This window comes from Erithacus rubecula, assembly GCF_903797595.1.
Source record: "Erithacus rubecula genome assembly, chromosome: 1".
In the NCBI taxonomy this organism is placed as follows: domain Eukaryota; kingdom Metazoa; phylum Chordata; class Aves; order Passeriformes; family Muscicapidae; genus Erithacus; species Erithacus rubecula.
In genome coordinates this window covers 111587477-111602628 of record NC_136658.1, presented here as the reverse complement: position 1 = coordinate 111602628, position 15152 = coordinate 111587477, and the positions used below count along the sequence as shown (strand labels likewise).

At 45.6% G+C, this 15152-nt stretch overlaps 2 protein-coding genes across 5 annotated transcripts in view; one reads left to right on the top strand and one right to left on the bottom strand.

Moving 5' to 3' along the window:
* The window catches only part of IFNAR2 (interferon alpha and beta receptor subunit 2), an 844054-nt gene that overhangs the window by 165012 nt on the left and 663890 nt on the right, over positions 1 to 15152 (top strand). The gene's annotated exons all lie outside the window — the stretch shown is intronic.
* Positions 1 to 15152, bottom strand: part of ITSN1 (intersectin 1) — a 115525-nt gene that overhangs the window by 53657 nt on the left and 46716 nt on the right. For all 3 annotated transcript variants that reach the window (XM_079312302.1, XM_079312303.1, XM_079312304.1), the window contains 7 exons: positions 13351 to 13488; positions 12431 to 12546; positions 9951 to 10213; positions 7549 to 7698; positions 7199 to 7339; positions 3040 to 3127; positions 2333 to 2472 (listed from right to left, as the gene is read on the bottom strand). In XM_079312302.1, coding sequence (XP_079168428.1) covers positions 2333 to 2472; positions 3040 to 3127; positions 7199 to 7339; positions 7549 to 7698; positions 9951 to 10213; positions 12431 to 12546; positions 13351 to 13488 — 1036 coding nt within the window. The remainder of the gene's footprint in view (positions 1 to 2332; positions 2473 to 3039; positions 3128 to 7198; positions 7340 to 7548; positions 7699 to 9950; positions 10214 to 12430; positions 12547 to 13350; positions 13489 to 15152) is intronic.

Genomic DNA, 15152 nt, shown 5'->3' with positions numbered 1-15152 from the left:
TCCTGCTCAGGACTTTCTATGATTCCATGAAGAACAACAGCCATGAAATCACTGCTGCACTCAGAGTGGCTGTTCTACCCTTCCATGCTGAGTGAGCCTACAAGGGCCATGTGGGTTTTTAGGGATTTAAATCCAGTTATAAAATCCACCAGGCCCCCTAAAATACACCTTGCAAATCTTGAGAAACTCCAAAAGGGATGTGCTGGGTTGGTGTGCCCAGCAATGTGTGTTCTGTCCCCAGGTGGGGCAGTGCCCCTGATCTCCTGGCACATATTCTCTGCTCATGGGCCATCTTTAAACCAGCTGGGCAATCATCTTTATCTTCCCACAGCCCATCCTCCCTCCAGGAGATATCTCCTGTTCATGGCCACTGAGTCCCAGGGCATGGCTGAGAAAATTCCATCATCCCACTGGGAGATGCTCCAGCCAGGGCAGGAGCCAAGCCTTTCCTACCCAGAGAAAAACTGACATTTGGACACCAAGGAACCTTCTTCCCACTGCATTCCAGAGGAAAACCAGAGCCTTGCACATCATCCCTGGAGCTTCAGAGGAAACTGCACCTTCTCCAGGAGCACTGCTCCAGCTGAGCCACATCTGCCCCTGCAGGAGGATGCAGCACCATGGAATGGGACTGTGCCACCACCCTGACTGACTGACTGTGCCAGCTTGGATTCTGACTCTGGCAGGGTTGGGATTGTTCTGTGTAATGCTGCATTGCTATTTGAATTGTCCTAGGAAAGAACTGTTATTCCTCATTCCCATCTCTTTGCCTGAGAGCCCCTTAATTTCACAATTATAATAATTTGGAGGGAGGGGGTTTCCATTCTCCATTTCAAAGAGAATCTCCTGCCTTTATTGGCAGATACCTGACCTCCAAACCAGGACAACACCTCCTCATCAATTGATTGAAAACAATTTTCCTGTGTCAAAGCAAAATAATTTTTCTTCAGTTAAGGCATTCCTGGATTCCTGGCACATGCTGATAAATCTGTGTTTAATTGGCAACTTCTATTTTTAAGTGTTGTCAGATTGGTATCTGTGAAGTGCAATCCTTCAATATTTAAAACATTGATTTTGAGTGATTGGTTTGTTGGTTTTGGGTTTTTTTTTTTGCTGCTGTCATAATACCAAGACTGTTCACCCCTTTTCCATGTATGTTTAGGTAATTTATGATCAAACCAAATACAGATTAATTTTAGAATTCATATCCTTTGGTCCAATTCATCACTTTTAAAGATCTCCATTAAAAAAAAAAAATTATGCCCAAGAAGCACAACATGCTAGGATGTATCCAAAAACCACAGATGAAGAAAAATTAGGCAAGGTTTAAACCTCAAGGATTCATTAAGCAAAGATTAGACCATTTTCTTTTATTTTAAATATAAATTGTGCCCATTTTGTTTATTCTGTGTCTGACTCTGCAGAATTTCTCCCCTTCCATTCTCCCTGTCTCAGACTGGGAGAGTCATCCTCAAATAAACCTTAAAACAGGGCCTCACTTTTAGTTTTTCCTATCATTTATAATAATTCCAATTTAAACAAGCCATTTTTTGCTTAAATTCAATCCCATCTAAATTTTTTATTTAATCCCAGTCTATCAATTTTTATAAAACTTCATTAATGTCTCTGACAGTGATCTTCCAGCTGAATATTTGTAGCACAAATTGTGACACCTTGCAGGAAATGGAGCATTTTTGGTCAGCTTCCAGGAGAACCCACCAGTGGAATTAGCAATAAAGTAACTGAACACTGAAATATTTTATCAAAAAATGAATGTTGTTAAAAGTTTGTAACTACAGACTGATTTGCAATTTCTCTCTGCAGAGCCCTGATATTGCAGAATACACAAAAAAAATCACAGTTTTAACAAAGACTGAACAGGAAAGCATGAAACCACAAACCACAGGCAGCTAGACTCAGGGACAAGCAGGAGCACACAGACAGCAGATAACAATTCTGGGTGGCAGCAGAAAATCAAGTCTCTTTTGTTCAAGATTTCAATTTGAACTCCTGATTCCAGCAGATTTCCTGACCTCATCCTGCACTTCTTGGATGCAAAAGCAAAGAAATTGGTAATTTCATTTTTGCCATAATAGATTTGGAATCAGGGCTCAAATTTCCTCCTGAAGAGACTCTGCAGATTAAATTGATTCAAACCTCCAATTTGAAAGCTGAGCAGCATTTTCTTAAAATAAAAATTAAATAAAATCCTCAACAGACAGATTTGAGAATACTCCCCAAAGTGACATTCTTAATCATTTCATTTCATTTCTTTTCCCCACAATCAGGTTAGAAAATAATTAACAGAAAGGCTTAAGGAGTCCTGGTTTACCTTCAGCTGATTATTGAAAATATCAATTTCCTGCAGTTTAGATCTGGTTTCTTTCTCCACCTCGTCCAGCTGCTCCCGGAGCTGCTGCCGTGCCCCTTCCTTGGCCTCCAAGGCTCTTTTGATGGTGAGAAGGGAATCCCCTGGGTTGCAACACATTGTTAAGTCAGTTTTTTCTTCCATGGAATAGTTTAGAAAGCAATATTTTCCCATTTGTACCTTTGTTTGTAACACACTGTCTGGGTATCAGACTCCCATTCCTTAGTTTTCTGGTTCTGCCATGTGATTTGTGGTTTGTGTGTTCTCCCTGAACCATCAGTAAACAGTGGCAGCCTCCAGGGACACTTCACTTAAAATGGGCTTTTCTTTAAAACTCAGTTTTGCTTGCAACAGCTTATGACTTGGAAAATGAACAGAACAGACACCCAAAAAAATTTAACAATGCAATTTGTAAATCCTCTGATTTTTGCAAGGCCCAATTAAATTACTCTTTCCTTAAAGGCAAATAAATTATAGTGAAATTCCAACCTGAAATGGCTAACAACCTTTCCCAGGCTCTAATTACAATCTGAGCCAACATTTCCATGTTGGTAAATATTGTCTTGGGGGATCTATAAATCAAAAAGACTTATTCTATTATCAGCAAAGGGACACTTTTGGAAAGGTGACAGTGCAGGGAGGGAATGTGTCCTGCCCCAGAATGTACTCACTGTGCAAACTGTTCTGCTGGACTTGCTTGAGCTGATCATTCAGCAGCTGCTTCTCTGGGATCAGCCTGCCCAGCATCTGCTGGGACTCCTGGAGCACAGGCAGGGAAAGAACAGAAACAGGCACAAAGCTGAGTGAGGGACAGCTCCAGCCATGACAGCTCTCATTTTCATTTCTGCTTTAATTTTTCCCTCACTGAATGATGTAGTATTGCTTATTTGCCTCCTCTGTGTAACTGCTCTTATCCAAACACTGTGTGATATCCCCACAGACCCAGACATTTCCTGCCAGTCCACAAGAGTGGAAATGTCAAATTGATCTGATTTTTATTGAATATTGAACCTGCCTTGGAATTATCCAAAATTGAGGGCAGAGAGAAAAAGCTAAATTTGAGGAAATGTTCAAACAAGCACTTATTACATGTTTAATTCTGATTTTAATAAATGAAACACAGAATCCCCAAATCCTGGGGCTGGAAAAGCCCTCCCAGCCCAGGCAGTCCCAGCTGTCCCCCTTGTCACCCCAGTGCCACCTCCAGGTGCCACCTGCAGGGATGGGCACTGCAAACCTCCCTGGGCAGTTCCAACCCCTGAGCTCCCTTTCCATGGGGAAATTCCTGCTGCTGTCACCCTGAGCCTGCCCTGCCCAGCCTGAGGCTGTTCCCTCTGCTCCTGTCCCTGTTCCTGGAGCAGAGCCTGATCCCCCCTCAGCTGCACCCTCCACTAGAATTAATACTATTAATGATTAGTAACTTGGGTCAGGAATAGAAAGACAAATGTTTATAGGAAGAAAAAATAAAGACATTCCTTTTAAAGGAAAATATTCTGGCCAAAAGCCACCAAGCACAAGCCCTGTGGGGTGAGAATTCCTGAGTCCTCAATCTCTCCATTCAGAGTTCTTGGAAGAGGATTCTGATTTCTCTCAAACTCAGCACATGGTTAGAAGTCTGTGAACTGCTGTGTCACAGGGGTCCCTGCAGAAGATCCTCTCCCTCTGAAGGATCCCATAAATGTATTTCCTGTACAACTTTCCAGAGCATCAAGTGCCACCTCACACACTTTTCTGAAGCCTGGACCTCCCAGCTCAAGCTGTCAAAACCTTCAGCAGCATGAGGTGAAACAGCACCTGAGTATCAACATCCCATCTTCCCTACAAACCCTGGAGCTTCTCTGAGCAGCTCTCTGGAGTTGCAGGTTTTTGAGGAATCAAGCAGCTGACAGCTTCCATTTGTCATGGGGGATTGCAAATGACATCACTCATGCTAAGAATAAATGTCCCCTGATCCCTGAGCACCAGAGTGAGCCCCAGGGGGGTTCTGGGCTCCCCATCCCTGGCAGTGCCCAGGGCCAGGCTGGACACTGGGACAGTGGGAGGTGTCCCCATGGCAGGGGTGGCACTGGGTGGGATTTAAAGTCCATCCCAACACAAGGCATTCTGTGATCCCACAATTCCATGAAGTTTTCACTTGGTTCCAAGGAGCCAGGACTGAGGGCACTGCCATGGCTTTGGGCTGTGCCACTCTTCTCCTGCCAGACCCTGATGGGGCTCTGCAGTGCCCAGCTCAGCTCTGAGCATTATACAACAACTGCAGCCTCCTGTGAGCTCCTTATGCTCCAGAAAATACCCTGAGACAGCACACAGCACAGCCAAGGACTTCAGGAAATCACAAGCAGCAAAGCAGCAAAATTCAGATAAATTACAGATTGGATCATGAGGAGCTGCACATGTTCAGCTGCAGGGCCTGACACAGCAACACAGCTTCCCCAGCCCCTCAGGGAGATCCCAAAAGCTGGATACCCTAAATCCTCCCCTCACTGGGGCAGCCCCACTGCTCTGGCTGTCTCAATCAAAGATCAGAAGCTGTTGGAAAGTGTCCAGAGGAGGGACAGGGGGATGGGGAAGGGTCTGGAGAGACCCCACGAGGTCACTTGGTCAGTGCAGGCTGGAGCAGCCTGAGGTCAGGGACAGCACCCAGGGAGAGGCTGGAGCTGTGCCAGGAGGGATTTGGGATGGATTTTAGGGCAAGGTTCTTCCCCTAGAGGGTGCTGGCACTGCCCAGGCTCCCCAGGGAATGGGCACAGCCCCAAAGCTGCCAGGGATGCCCAGGCTGGGATTGCTGGGGGGTCTGGATCAAATACCCCTGTGGGTCCCTTCAGCTCAGGATATTCCCTGACTGCTATCCTGGGACTCTTATCTGCCTGGGACAAATGGGAAACCTCAATATACACAATATACACACAATATATTGACAATTTATAACCTTGCTCTGGTGGAGGCTCCCTGCCCATGCAGGGGTGGAGGAGCTTTAAGGTTCTTTCCAAACCCAACCCCTCTGTGTTCTGTGATTCTGAGAGTGCTGCAGATCAACCAATGGACATCAACATCAAACAGAAAATCTCCTCCTCCAAGTACAAAAAGCACCACAGGACAGCATTTGAGGGTGGAATGTGACCACAACATCAGCTGCTTTGTCTGTAAAGGCCAGAACACTTGAAACATCCCAGATTACTCAACACACCAAATAGTTTGGGGAGTGTGTAAGGACAGAGAATGCCAAGGGATCAGGAAGGGCAAGTCCTGCTTCCTGAAAGCACAGCCAGCCATGGAATAAGCATCTAGCCAAGAACACCCACCACATGGATTCCACATCCCTTCCCTGTGCTGGAGAACCAGATGAGAGAAATTAATGGCACCAGAAACTCTGGAAACTCGTGCAACAAGAAATGGCCAAGAGCTGAGTAATGTCCCACGTGGCAGGGGAAAGCAAATCCCAGCTCCTGCCCCTTGGACAAGGGAAAAAAAAATCTCTTTTAACCACCAGGGAGCCAGAGGAGGTAAATGATCCCTGCAAGCCCCACCCTGCACAGATGTGCTCCAGCACAGCCCAGGTTTTGGGAAAGCAGGATCCCTCTGGACATCCTGCAAGGACCTGAGCAAAGAGCTGGCACACATCTCCATCAGCAGCATTAACTGGGACACCACTTCTTCCACAAGTTTAATGAAACTGCATCTTGGGAGTAATTAACAGGCTGAAGAATAATTACTCCTCTGAACTAACTCATCTTCCCACAGGAAGTGTCAGATGTATTAAACTAAACTATTTCCAATGAAGAGACATCACACTACAAAGATAATGACAATATTAACTTTTCAACCTATTTGAGAGTTTAGAGGATGAAAATTTCCTTTTATAAAACTCATTTACATCTTTAGTCTGTCCTCTAGAGATGAGATAGCAAAATTTACAGAATATTTGAAAAAAATACTATTATTTTCAGGAAAAAGTTTTAAGGTTCTCCCCAGGCAAAATTTCTCCTAAGTAGTGACATTTTCTGGGATAAAAACACCTCAAGTGACACTAAGGGAAATATCAGTGGGGGATACAATGAGAGCAGCCTCAGTTATTGATGCCAAAGCACCTCAAAGCCCAAACCCAAGAGAACAAGTGCCAGGGAAAGCAGCTGGGATGGAAGAGCAGGATTAGGTTTTAAGGCAGGTTTTACACCCAGCTCCATCAGTGTGAGATTCTTTGTAGTGGCACAGACACACTGCAAGTCCCCATGACCAAGAATTAACTTCAAGCCCAATGAAGTATTTAATAAAGAGAAGAATTCCTAAATCAAATACTACAACCCATTAAAAAAACACAAACTACAAAGAAAATTCTTTCGCCAAAGGCAGACACCTACTCAGCTCCAACTCTAATGTGACAGAATTTTGTATCAGTAAAAAGGCAAATGCCAGGCTTAGATCAACAACTCCCTGCTTTCACTGGGAACTTCCACTTTGAAAGTTCATTATTTTTTATAATTAAAAAAGAAACATCAGCAAGCCACTTCAGTGTAGTCAGTTCTTTCCTCCAGCACACAAACAGCAAAATATACACTGGGCAATTTCCTTCTCCATCCCCAAAACCAGCTGGAGCCAAAGGATCTCCTGCTCCCCACAGCAGGAGCCAAGGAGGGTGAAGGGATAATCCCAGAAATGCCTTCATGTGTAGGAAACAATTCCAAGACCCCTCTGAAGGACATGAATTTACAGAATGGGAACTTACCTACAGTGATCCTCTAAGTGTGAGGAGCAGCTCATTGCACAGCATATTGATGTTTCTGAGGAGATCAAAATTCAAGGCTAAGAATGAAATTAGAGAAGGTTTCTCACCTGTAGCTGCTGCTGCAAGTGGGTGATTTCTGCAATTCTGAGTTCTCTGGATTTATTTGTACTTTCAATTTCTTGTCTTTGGGTCGACAGCCGACACCTGATATCCTGAAGCTTCCCCTCCAGCTGGTTTCTTTTATCATTCTTTAAAGAGACAAGAAAAATATCTATTTAATTTATTTATTTATTTGTTTATTTGTTTGTTTTTACTGAAACATTTGGTCATGCAAGTCTGGATCTAAAAACTACTTTTACTCTGTATTTAAAATAGAAATGAGAGAAAACAAACACAGCCAGGGCACAGTCCCCACCAGGCTGTGCTTGTGTGTTTGAGCTGCACCAGCAGCACTCACCAGAGCTTCCAGCTCAAATTCCAGGGTTTTCTTCTTAGCCTTGAGCACCACAATGTCCTCCTGCTCCTTGTTCCTCTGGTTCAGCAGCTCCTGCCGCCGATTCCGCTCCCACTCCAGCTGCCTCTGCCTCTCCAGCTCCCTCTTGGCAGCCTGCAATCCAGAACAGACACTGTGACTCTGGGTGTTTGAGTTCTGAGATTCATTCAGAGCACTGCTATAATACACAAACATCTGTAACTCTGGGTATTTGAGTTCTGAGATTCATTTAGAGCATTGGTACAATGCACAAACACCTGGAACTCTGGGTATTTGTGATGTGAAATTCATTTAGAGCATTGGTATAATGCACAAACACCTGTAACTCTGGATATTGGTGTTCTGAGATTCATTCAGAGCATTGGTACAATGCACAAACACCTGTAACTCTGGGTATTTGAGTTCTGAGATTCATTCAGAGCACTGCTATAATACACAAACATCTGTAACTCTGGGTATTTGAGTTCTGAGATTCATTCAGAGCAATGCACAAACACCTGTAACTCTGGATATTGGTGTTCTGAGATTCATTCAGAGCATTGGTACAATACACAAACACCTGTAACTCTGGGTATTTGAGTTCTGAGATTCATTTAGAGCATTTGTACAATGCACAAACACCTGTAACTCTGGATATTGGTGTTCTGAGATTCATTCAGAGCAATGCACAAACACCTGTAACTCTGGGTATTTGAGTTCTGAGATTCATTCAGAGCAATGCACAAACACCTGGAACTCTGGGTATTTGTGATGTGAAATTCATTTAGAGCATTTGTACAATGCACAAACACCTGTAACTCTGGATATTGGTGTTCTGAGATTCATTTAGAGCATTGGTACAATGCACAAACACCTGTAACTCTGGGTATTTGTGATGTGAAATTAATTTAGAGCATTGGTATAATGCACAAACACCTGTAACTCTGGGTATTTAAGTTCTGAGATTCATTTAGAGCATTGGTACAATGGACAAACACCTGTAACTCTGGGTATTTGTGATGTGAAATTAATTTAGAGCATTGGTATAATGCACAAACACCTGTAACTCTGGATATTGGTGTTCTGAGATTCATTTAGAGCATTGGTACAATGCACAAACACCTGGAACTCTGGGTATTTGTGATGTGAAATTAATTTAGAGCATTGGTATAATGCACAAACACCTGTAACTCTGGATATTGGTGTTCTGAGATTCATTTAGAGCACTGGTATAAACTGGGGGCTGCTCTGTGCTCTGCACACACAAGTTGCTCAGTGGTTGAAATGTTTCCCTGCACAGCAGAGGTGACTGGACAGAAATCCCTTCTGTTTGTTTTCCTGTTTTCTTGTTTTCCTGTTCTCTGGTTTTCCTGTTTTCCAAGATCCAGTTTGCTGATTTAACAGCTTGTTTTATACTAGCACTGGGAGAACTCCTCAGGACATAGTTAAATCTCTTTCCAACCTCCAATTTTAGATCTTCTGTAGCTTTGCAAAGAACAGCCAAGCATTTCTGTGCTGAACCTATCACAGTTTGGCAGTAGGAGAAAAAATGAGATTTTTGGGCTATCCAGGGTGTGTTTCCTTTAATAAATTAAAGGCCAGACTGGATGGTGCTACCTGCTCTGGTGAATGTTATCCCTGCCCATGGCAAGGTTGGAACTGGAGGATCTTTAAGGTCCCTTCCTGTTGGAGTCCAGGGTGCTCCCCTGGGTGCTTCTAGACCCCCCTGGCAGGGGAGTCAGAGACCCTGGCATGGTGCCCAGGGGTCCCAGAGACTGGACTTGGGTCCCTGGAGAAATTTGCCAACATTGCAGGAAGAATTACAAATCACAAAAAATAAGTAGAGTATCAATTAAACTGTTAGAAGATAGACAAGTGAATTTTTAGAAATGTTTCTATTAGGGGGTTAGAGGTTAAGATGGAGGATTTGGGGTGTGGTGTGCTTCTTCCTCCTCCTTCTCCATGCCATCCATGTGAAAGTGCCACCTTGGTATCCTTTGATTGGATGGGGACAAAACTAGACATTACAATAAGACTGAAGTGTATTGGGAATTAATTGTAAATATCTAACATGTAATTTAGAGTATAAAGGCTAAGTCCTGCCTCTGTCAGGCAGAGTCTGGCTGAAGAAAGAATTCCTGAGATAAGAAACAATAAAGCCTCAGAAACCAGCCTGCTGCAGTCTCTCATGGGCAAGGAAATCCTGAATTTCAGACCACCTTCATGTCCTCCTGAGATGATCTCAAACATAAGGAGACACCTCGGGCTGTGACACCTCGGGCTGTGACACCTCGGGGCTGTGACACCTTCCAACCCAAACCATTCTGGGACTCTGTGAAATGTAAACAAGCTGCTAATCACACAGCAGGGCTGCAGGAGGAGCTCACCTCCCTCCTCTCGATCTCCTTCCTCCTCTCCTCCTCGCGCTGCCGCTCCAGCTCCCGCTGCTTCTCCAGCTGCTTCTCCAGCTCCAGCTGCCGCTTGCGCTCCTGCTCCTGCCGCTCGCGCTCCTTGCGCTCCTGCTCCGCCCTCTCCAGCTGTGCCAGCCGCTCCTGCTCCTTGCGCTGCTGCTCCAGCAGTGCCTGCCGCCGCTTCTCCAGCTCCAGGTTACCCCGCTCAAAGTTCTCCCGCTTCTTGTCCTCGAACGTCACTGGGGCACGGGGTCAAAGATGGGGAAAGTATCTTCATTAACTCGGACTTCAAAATGAAACAACTGATGGGTTTTGATCTGTTCTGATCCAGAGATGGGGAAACTGAGAGGTGTCTTAAAAAACTTTTATTCCGTTTTTAGTTTTATGTTGTGCAGGGTTGGTGTGCCCAGCAATGTGTGTTCTGTCCCCAGGTGGGGCAGTGCCCCTGATCTCCTGGCACATATTCTCTGCTCATGGGCCATCTTTAAACCAGCTGGGCAATCATCTTTATCTTCCCACAGCCCATCCTCCCTCCAGGAGATATCTCCTGTTCATGGCCACTGAGTCCCAGGGCATGGCTGAGAAAATTCCATCATCCCACTGGGAGATGCTCCAGCCAGGGCAGGAGCCAAGCCTTTCCTACCCAGAGAAAAACTGACATTTGGACACCAAGGAACCTTCTTCCCACTGCATTCCAGAGGAAAACCAGAGCCTTGCACATCATCCCTGGAGCTTCAGAGGAAACTGCCCCTTCTCCAGGAGCACTGCTCCAGCTGAGCCACATCTGCCCCTGCAGGAGGATGCAGCACCATGGAATGGGACTGTGCCACCACCCTGACTGACTGACTGTGCCAGCTTGGATTCTGACTCTGGCAGGGTTGGGATTGTTCTGTGTAATGCTGCATTGCTATTTGAATTGTCCTAGGAAAGAACTGTTATTCCTAATTCCCATCTCTTTGCCTGAGAGCCCCTTAATTTCAAAACTATAATAATCTGGAGGGTTTCAGCTTTTATATTTTTCAGGATCTCTGCTGCTGGGTGTGCAACTCTGAGACTTCTCATTAGGTGTTAGTGAGTTCTCTTCACAGGGTGGTGACAAAACAACCCCTTTCTAGCTAGAGAATCCAGGACAACTGGCACCCAAAAATCAGAAAAAACAGCGAGGGAAAGGGGGAAAACCAGGGGCTGAGACTGCATAGCCTGGGGCTGTGCTTGGACAATTGACCCCAATGTGTGGATGAACCAAAAGTTAAAAGTGTAAAACGTGTGATCAAAATCCATCTTGGATTTGATTTGGATGTAGCCCCATCCAGACTCTTGCAGTGCCCAAGGTGAATCTTTTCAATAAATTCCTGTTTTATTCCTTTTGCTTTGTCTGGTCTCTGTTCCAGGTCAGCCTTTCCATCCACAGAAATCAAGAGAGGGAATTTCCATTCCCACTCCTCAGACCTCCAGCTTTCTCCACAAAGCTCAGCAAATAGGGATAATTTAAACAAACCATTCTCCAGCTGATCCTCCATAAGGACACAGATCTGGAATTCCTCTGTACATTGGATAATAGCATCAATCCAAGAGCCAACACTTCCATTAGTGCAGAGCAAAGAATTCAGCTGCTGACATCATCAAAAGACCATTATGCAAATGACCAGAACTTATTAAAAGTTGATGTTCTCATTAGATTACTCATTACTGTCAGGAAAATAAATGGTTTAGCTCCTTGAGCAGCTGAGCCCAGGAAGTCTGGATTCCTGCAGATCCACATCCTCATCACTTACTGTCCTAAAAGAACAGCCTCACCTCCAGCACAGCTTCCCTGACATCCCCTGCACTCCTTCCCCTCACTCCTCAGCACCTACTGTTCCTTTCCATACCCTCTGAGTCCCATTCCCAGAGCCCAAATCCCAGATTCCTCTCCCTTGTATGGCCAGCAGGGACATTTTTGGGATGCAAGGCCCTATGCCTTGCTTGGACATGTTGGCCCAACAGCTGCTAAACCTGCTGAATTCTTGTCTTTTCCAGCTTGTGCCCCTTTCCAGCTGCCAATCCTCTCTTCCTTTAGTTCTTTTCCTGGGACTGCTGGAATCTGTTTTAAGCCCCACACTGTCAGACAGACTCCAAGGAGACAGGTCTGTGTGGGAACACTGGGATCTCTCACAGAGCACCCCAGGCAATCTAAGCCAGAGGATGAAGGCAGCAGGAATTTTTCCTTGCAATCCTGTGCCAGGGCTGCAAAGGGCTGCCTGTATGGGCAGCCTGAAGGCTCTTCCCATCTCCAGTGCCACCAAGCCCAAGGACCAGGCACAGGCATGTGCTGGCTGTGTCTCTGACCTGTCCCAAACTGCTCTGGAAAAAACAAAACTCAACACTCAGCCCATGTAACCTCCCAGGTTGTGACCTGATGGGAAAAAACCCCTCTGGGAGCAGCACACTAAATATCCCAGCTTGCCCTTGCTCACCTGGTAATTTCTTTTCCAGTTGCTGCTGTTCTTCTTCCAGTGCTGGTTCTTCTGGTAACCTTTGGTCTACAGACACTGAGCTGGCAGCAGAAATGCCACTGCCAGAACGAACCCTTCTGCCAAGGAAACAGCAATTACAGGTGATGAACAGAACCCAGGCCACCCAAATGATTCATGATTTAATGCTGAGATCAAATTAAATACAATGATGTAATGTTTCATGGTACTCAATGTTCATTCAGTGCTGCCCAGAGGGTCTCTCTCAGCCATTGCCTCAGGAGAACAGGATTTTCCAGGATCCCAGCAGTTCACTGAGAACCCCAGTCCCAAATTCTGCTTCCAGATGGGTTCAGCCCTGTCCCCAAGATCTCTCACTTGGGGGGAGATTTTTTCCCAACCAGTCTGGGCTTGGGGAAATGCTAACTTAAGTAAAATTACAGCAAAAATAGCAGAGACAGGGGAAGAGCTCACTGTAGTCAAGTCAAAAGCAAGATCCCAAGTGGAATACATAAAAAATGGGAATCTTTAGGAGGATACCTGAAGAACACACAATAAAACATTTATTTCCATTGCTGTTACTGTCTTCCCATCTATTTCTCCACAAAGAAGTGAAATGGAGCAAGAGAAGTGACCCCACTGCTCCCAAACCCAGCTGTACCAAAGGAGGTCTGGATGTGCTGCAGTACAAATCCATATTGGAATTCCAATACATTCCAGCTGCTCTACAGCAGTATAAGGCTGAACTTAAATTTAGATTTCTGTGGCCAGACTGAGCAGGTTTGGAAGGTGTGCCAGCACAAACACCCACCCAAACCCAGGGCAGAAGGTGAGGGGTCAGTCCTCAGTGTCCTGTACTCCCAGAACCATCCCAAATGAAATCCAAAACTCAGGAGTGAGATCCCCAGGGGATGAGCAGTTACCTGAAGGAAGGTGGGATGAACTCAGGGGGCAGTGCAGGTGGCAGGGGCTGACCAGACATTGCTACATCAATGAGGTGCATAGCCAGGATAAACTCCTCAGCTGTCAGCTTCCCATCTTGATCAATGTCAGACAGATTCCTTGTTAAAGGGAAGGGACAAAGCAAAGAAATTATAAAAGATTTTAAATCACTGTTTAAAGGCATTGTTTCCACATACACAGTTCCAAATTCATTCAATTTTTTTCACTGTTTTTTCCACACTACTCTGCTTTTTCAAAACAGATGAAAAGCAAACCCCAAATGCTTCTCTATTTCCCCCATTTCTCGTGGCTGTCTGCCTGAAACCAGCCTTGCAGCCTCCTCCACCTGCTCTGAGTGCTGCCTGGAGCACGTGCCAGAGAAGGAACTTGACCCAGTGCAGTTCTCCTCAACACCAAAAAGAACCAGCTCAGGTGTTTAGCAGAACTTTTAGGTTTGGTCTCCTTCCTCCCTGGAGGCTCCTATCTCACATTCCAGGGCACCCACTGGCAGTGAAATCAAAGCCATTGATGTTCTAGTCCTGACAAGCACCTGGCATCATGCACATAATAAAAATTATGGAATAATGTCTCTGGATGGCCCTGAAGCAGAGCTCCAACAGAGGCACAAAATGCTTTTTACTCCTGTTAAGGTGGTGTTGGACAAAATTAAAAGGCAGGGACAGCACCCAGGGGAGCAGCTGGAGCTGGCCCAAGGAGGGATTTGGATGGATTTTAGGGAAAGGTTCTTCCCCCAGGGAATATGGGCACAGCCCTGAGGCTGCCAGAGCTGCAGGAGCTGCCAGGGATTGCCCAGGCTGGAGATTGTTGGGGGGTCTGGGCAGTGCAGGGCAGGGACTGGGTCATCCCTGGTGGTCATTCCCAGCTCAGGATTTGTTTCTCCAGCATGCTACACTATAATCATGCAAGAAAATCTCCCATGGTACTGTGAGAATGAAAGGAAAATAAGAGATAAATTCTTTGGAAGTCCCAAGGCACAGGACTTTGCTGACAGGATTTAAATTTGGGACACACATCACAGCCTCACCCAACCCACGCGTGTGGACACTGAGCTCCCCAGCTGGAGCAAGGACCAAGCCAGGACACTGGGAATGCAGCAGGCACAGAAATGACTGATCAGTTGGGTCCCTGACCTGACTACCTGGGTCAGAACTCCCAGGGCAGCACAAAGGCTGAGCATCAACTTGTTCTGCTACTCTGGCATTTAAAACCATTTCACTTACTAAAAGCATAGAGCTCACCCTAAAATTACTGACTCACTTTTACTTAAATGTTCACTTAAGTGTGAGTGGCTTAATATACTTCAATCCCATCCAAAGGCTTTAATTCAATCCCTGCACCTTGATTCCTCCCTGAAGATTCAGAGAATCCCCAGCTCAATGACTCAACATCAACTCTTCCCTTTAGAGTGTCTGAGTCAGGGATTTCAGCTCAGCACTGACAAAGCTCACCCAGACAACAAACCAGAGCAGAGCGAGGAAAGGACCAGCAAGAGCTGGAATATCCCATCCTGCTGTCAGTGCCCTGGCAGATGGGAATGTCCCAGCTGAGTGAGTGCCTGTGCAGCTCCTGCAGTGAGCTGGTGGCAGCTGCCTGCCCACACAAGCACTCCAAGGCTGGCAAAAGCTGAGCATTTCTTGGTTAATCATCTGCTGGGGGACTGGGCTGATTTGTTCTTATCCTTTTGTTAGGAAACAAGGAGGAAAGAGTGGTTTTTAATTTATAACACAACTCCCAGTGCTTTGCAAAGTGCAGCTGAATGGCC